At 26.6% G+C, this 3,792-nt stretch overlaps 1 protein-coding gene across 1 annotated transcript; it reads right to left on the bottom strand.

The window, feature by feature from the left end:
* Positions 1-955: 955 nt before the first annotated feature.
* LOC115235371 lies at positions 956-2,928 on the bottom strand. The gene is made up of 2 exons (XM_029807120.1): positions 2,635-2,928; positions 956-1,366 (listed from the first exon to the last, which is right to left on the bottom strand). Exons 1-2 carry the CDS (start codon positions 2,926-2,928, stop codon positions 956-958), a joined length of 705 nt encoding a protein of 234 aa, XP_029662980.1.
* Between the last annotated feature and the right edge of the window lie 864 nt (positions 2,929-3,792).

The following is a 3,792-nucleotide window of genomic DNA, read 5'->3' on the forward strand; positions in this document are numbered from 1 at the left end:
TATAAATCTGTCTTACGTTTCCAAAATATTCTACAGAGAGAACGGGAAGAAAACTTGCCATCGATATTGTAAGAGGTTTTTGACTTCTTAATATTATGAACAAAATATCATTTATAGTTTCTGGTGTCATATAGTCTTCGAACGAAGAGCTGTACGCTATCTGTTTGCTCTAAAATTGTGCAAAGTTATCTAATTTGATAATTATAATAAAATCTTTTCAGCAATATTTTTTCACAATAATTAATCGACCAAATAACAATATTATTAATATATTGAAATGATAATTAGATATTTCATAAATTATTTACCATCTCGCTCAAATCATTTGCTGACCAAGCGCTGATGTAAAATCTTTCGCACGCACTAAGAAATGAAAACACAAATTGACCTTTTACTGCCAAAGGTTGATCCTTTGAAATAAAATAGAATTTTTAATATTTTAAAGTGTGAGAAAAAGAAATAAAAGAAAGCTTTTATTCTTAAGTGCTAATCTTAAACGCAATTTGAATAACAAATAAAGAAACCTTAAATAGTAAGAATTTGTTAATAAACTTACAATAATTAATGGAAAGAGACTACAAACTGCAGCTGTGCCCATGGTAAGATTGAGTTTTAGAATTAAATATTGTATCGTAGCTTGGGTCAGTTCAACAAATCTAATATTTCGATAATAAACGAAATGATATAAAAATATTTTAGGCAATATACCTTATCTTCTTTATTACAAATTAATAGATAAATTTATGTATCTTTTAGCTAGAAGTGCTATTTTAAACATTTCTGCTAGTGTGCATACTCATACAAACATATAATGTAAGTATAATATTAAAATATGTGTAACAATATAACGTTAAATATTATGTTAAACACATTAAATAGAAATATTGTTTTAAATTATTAAATTAATTATAATTAAATTATAGTTAAATTATTAATATTAAAATAAATACGTTACTTACTTGATGATATCTTGATGCTCTTTAATACATGCATGTATAAAATCTCTGGTTTTTGTACTTTCTAAATTATATTGTAATACTTCCAGCCTAGCAGTCGAATAGCAGAGCAACATGGCAATTGAGATATCGGTATTGAAGCATAGAACACATTCTATGCCGCTAAATATTTGCGACACATAAATTAAAAATGATTTAAGTGGTGTATCCATAAAAGATGGATACCACACATCAACAGGAAAACGGTCTTTTGTGATCAGAGGACGAAGACAGATGATCATTCCAGCACAGGACAGCAATAAAGTATTTGCTGCTAATATTAACGAATAACGATTTACATGTTTCTGCAGAATATTTATATCATTCTTATTGGCAGTTTGTAGATAGTTTTCAATTTCTTCAAAGAGATACTGTAAATGATTTTAAAAGTACATACACACATATGCTATTAAGTCTCGCGCAAATTATACATATTAACCTTGAATATTTTCTTTGTTTTTGAAAATATGAAAAAATTAGGGAATAAAAAAACTAATTTAAGGAAATATAATAGATCCATCAAAAATATGGACTTGATTATAACGGTATGATGTTTTAAATTATTAGATTATTTTTGAACATTTTTTTCTACAGAAAAATTTAGCTTATTTAGGTTATTGAAATGTAAAATCTGATGAATGAGTTGGCCAACACGTGTTTGCACTACTTCCAATTGAACAATTAGAGAATATGTTATTTACAGTAATACATTGTATACAATCCAAAGCTTTGTCAGCTAGTGATGCTGGTATCATATTATCAATTATTGCACAAAAACATTTTTATAGTATTATCAAATAATACGAAAAAATGTATTTAGAATGCACGTTCTAATTTAACTCAAGAAATAATAAAAAATATTTAGCATTTATTTATTTGTCATGCTCGAAAGTGGATTAAGATATCTATACAATTATTATTTTAAATATACATTTTTAATAAAATGTCAAACTTTCGTAATTGTTGCTTCTTTTAGTTTATTACCAAGTAATAATTTTCTAATTTCTCTTGATTTTTCGTACTAGAAATCATATTTTGAATTTTTTCTAACATCTGCTTTGACGTTATCAAATCAAAAGATACAATTCAATTTGAAGAAGAAAAAACAACAATGATTTTGAAATGATCTTGAGAGAAAACCGCGAGCAAAAATTTGTTTTATACTATTACATTTGTTTACTTGAATAATGCAATTCCACTCTCTTTTCCAAAAATCTTTTTTTGTATCTCTAAAAATAACAGACATATCAAAATGTTCAAGATAATCCTGTATATTTGAAGCAATCCTGTTTATAGATTTTACTAATTGTAAGACATAATAAATAATAAAACACAAAATGACAGTTATTAATGGCGGTTTTTAACATAAAATTAAATGTGATAATTGTATTGAACATGAATACATTTATGATAAAACAAGCACATTAAAATTTTCATAAATACATTAATTATTTACAAGATAAATTATAAAAATGTTTTGTAATTTTTATGCAAATCTTGTCTAATCTTTATGTGTAAATTTAAACTTATTTATCATTTTCAGAGAAATTGTAACATTTTCCAATTTTGCTTACCATTGCACGTTATTACACGTTTTTATTTTCTTATATTTAATTTAAAATAATAGAAGCTATCATACCTGAAGTCGCTCTCTTTGAATATGGCATATTATAAGATTTAGGATCCCATCAGTAACACAAGCAGCTACGAATATAGTTTTTAACACCAAAATGCTGTCATCTTGATTGTGATAAATGAAGAGCATCTCGCCGATTAATTGAAATATCAAATTGCCAAAAGTGAGGCACCAAACAATATTTCGAAGAATATTGTAAAATTTTCCGGATATTGGTTTTGGCGATGTACTGGATAACACTCCTAATATTTCAAGAATCTGAAGCAGTTGTTGAGGTTTCAACTGAAAACGTGCCATTTCTGCGTGTAGTTAGTTCTCGAATACAACCCGAGCTATGCACTCGACTTCTTATCATTAAATATTTAATATACGCGCTATTGCAGTATTTCAGAGGGAACGCAATTAAGGGTATAGAGTATAGAGACTCAAAATTCATTATAAGTTCTAAATAATTAATATATGGATAGGGGTGCTTAATAGATAGCATATTTTGCGTTGTTTTCCACGAAGATACTAAGACCAAATTATAGTCTCAAGAAATGGCTTGATTTATGAATTTTAAAGCATGGTAAAGCTGATAGAATCTAGTATTTTCCTTAAACGCTGCTTGACTTGCTATTTATCGTTGATTAAGATAATTAATTCTCTATAATAATGCTCGAGACTAGTACAAAATATACAGAAGGTCGTATAGATAAAGTACAGACAAGAATATCATCGTATTCCTTGTAAAAAACATTTTCATTCTTTAGCAAAATTTCCGGAATTATATGCATATATGTAAGGAATACATGCAAGGAATTAATACAGTTTATATAAGTAACAGCTTATTTAATAGATTGTTATATTGATATCATTGTTTATTTTTTGTAAAATAAAATATGCTAAAAAACACACACATATACATAGAACTTTTCTGTTAATAATAATAAGAGACTGGTACTATCTTAATAATTACTTGTGCTATTTTATAAACAATTTGATAGTGCTACTTTACAGTATTAAAAAGAGTACCGTTTTAAAACAAAATTGCTATTTTTATTTTAAATATTTAAATTATAAGTACTATTGAGCAGGAAAAGAAAGAATGGACAGGTAAAAGTTTGCCTGTCCTAAAAATCGCTTCAAGGAACTTTTATCTCAAATATTTTTCGATAAAAC

This window comes from Formica exsecta, unplaced genomic scaffold (genome assembly GCF_003651465.1).
Source record: "Formica exsecta isolate Colony F162 unplaced genomic scaffold, ASM365146v1 scaffold1097, whole genome shotgun sequence".
Classification (NCBI taxonomy): Eukaryota; Metazoa; Arthropoda; class Insecta; order Hymenoptera; family Formicidae; genus Formica; species Formica exsecta.

Coding starts and splice junctions, on each gene's coding strand:
- LOC115235371 (XM_029807120.1), bottom strand. CDS start 2,928: ATGGCACGTTTTCAGTTGAAACCTCAACAACTGCTTCAGATTCTTGAA. Junction 1,367..2,634: donor TTCAAAGAGAGCGACTTCAG/GTATGATAGCTT, acceptor AATCATTTACAG/TATCTCTTTGAAGAAATTGA.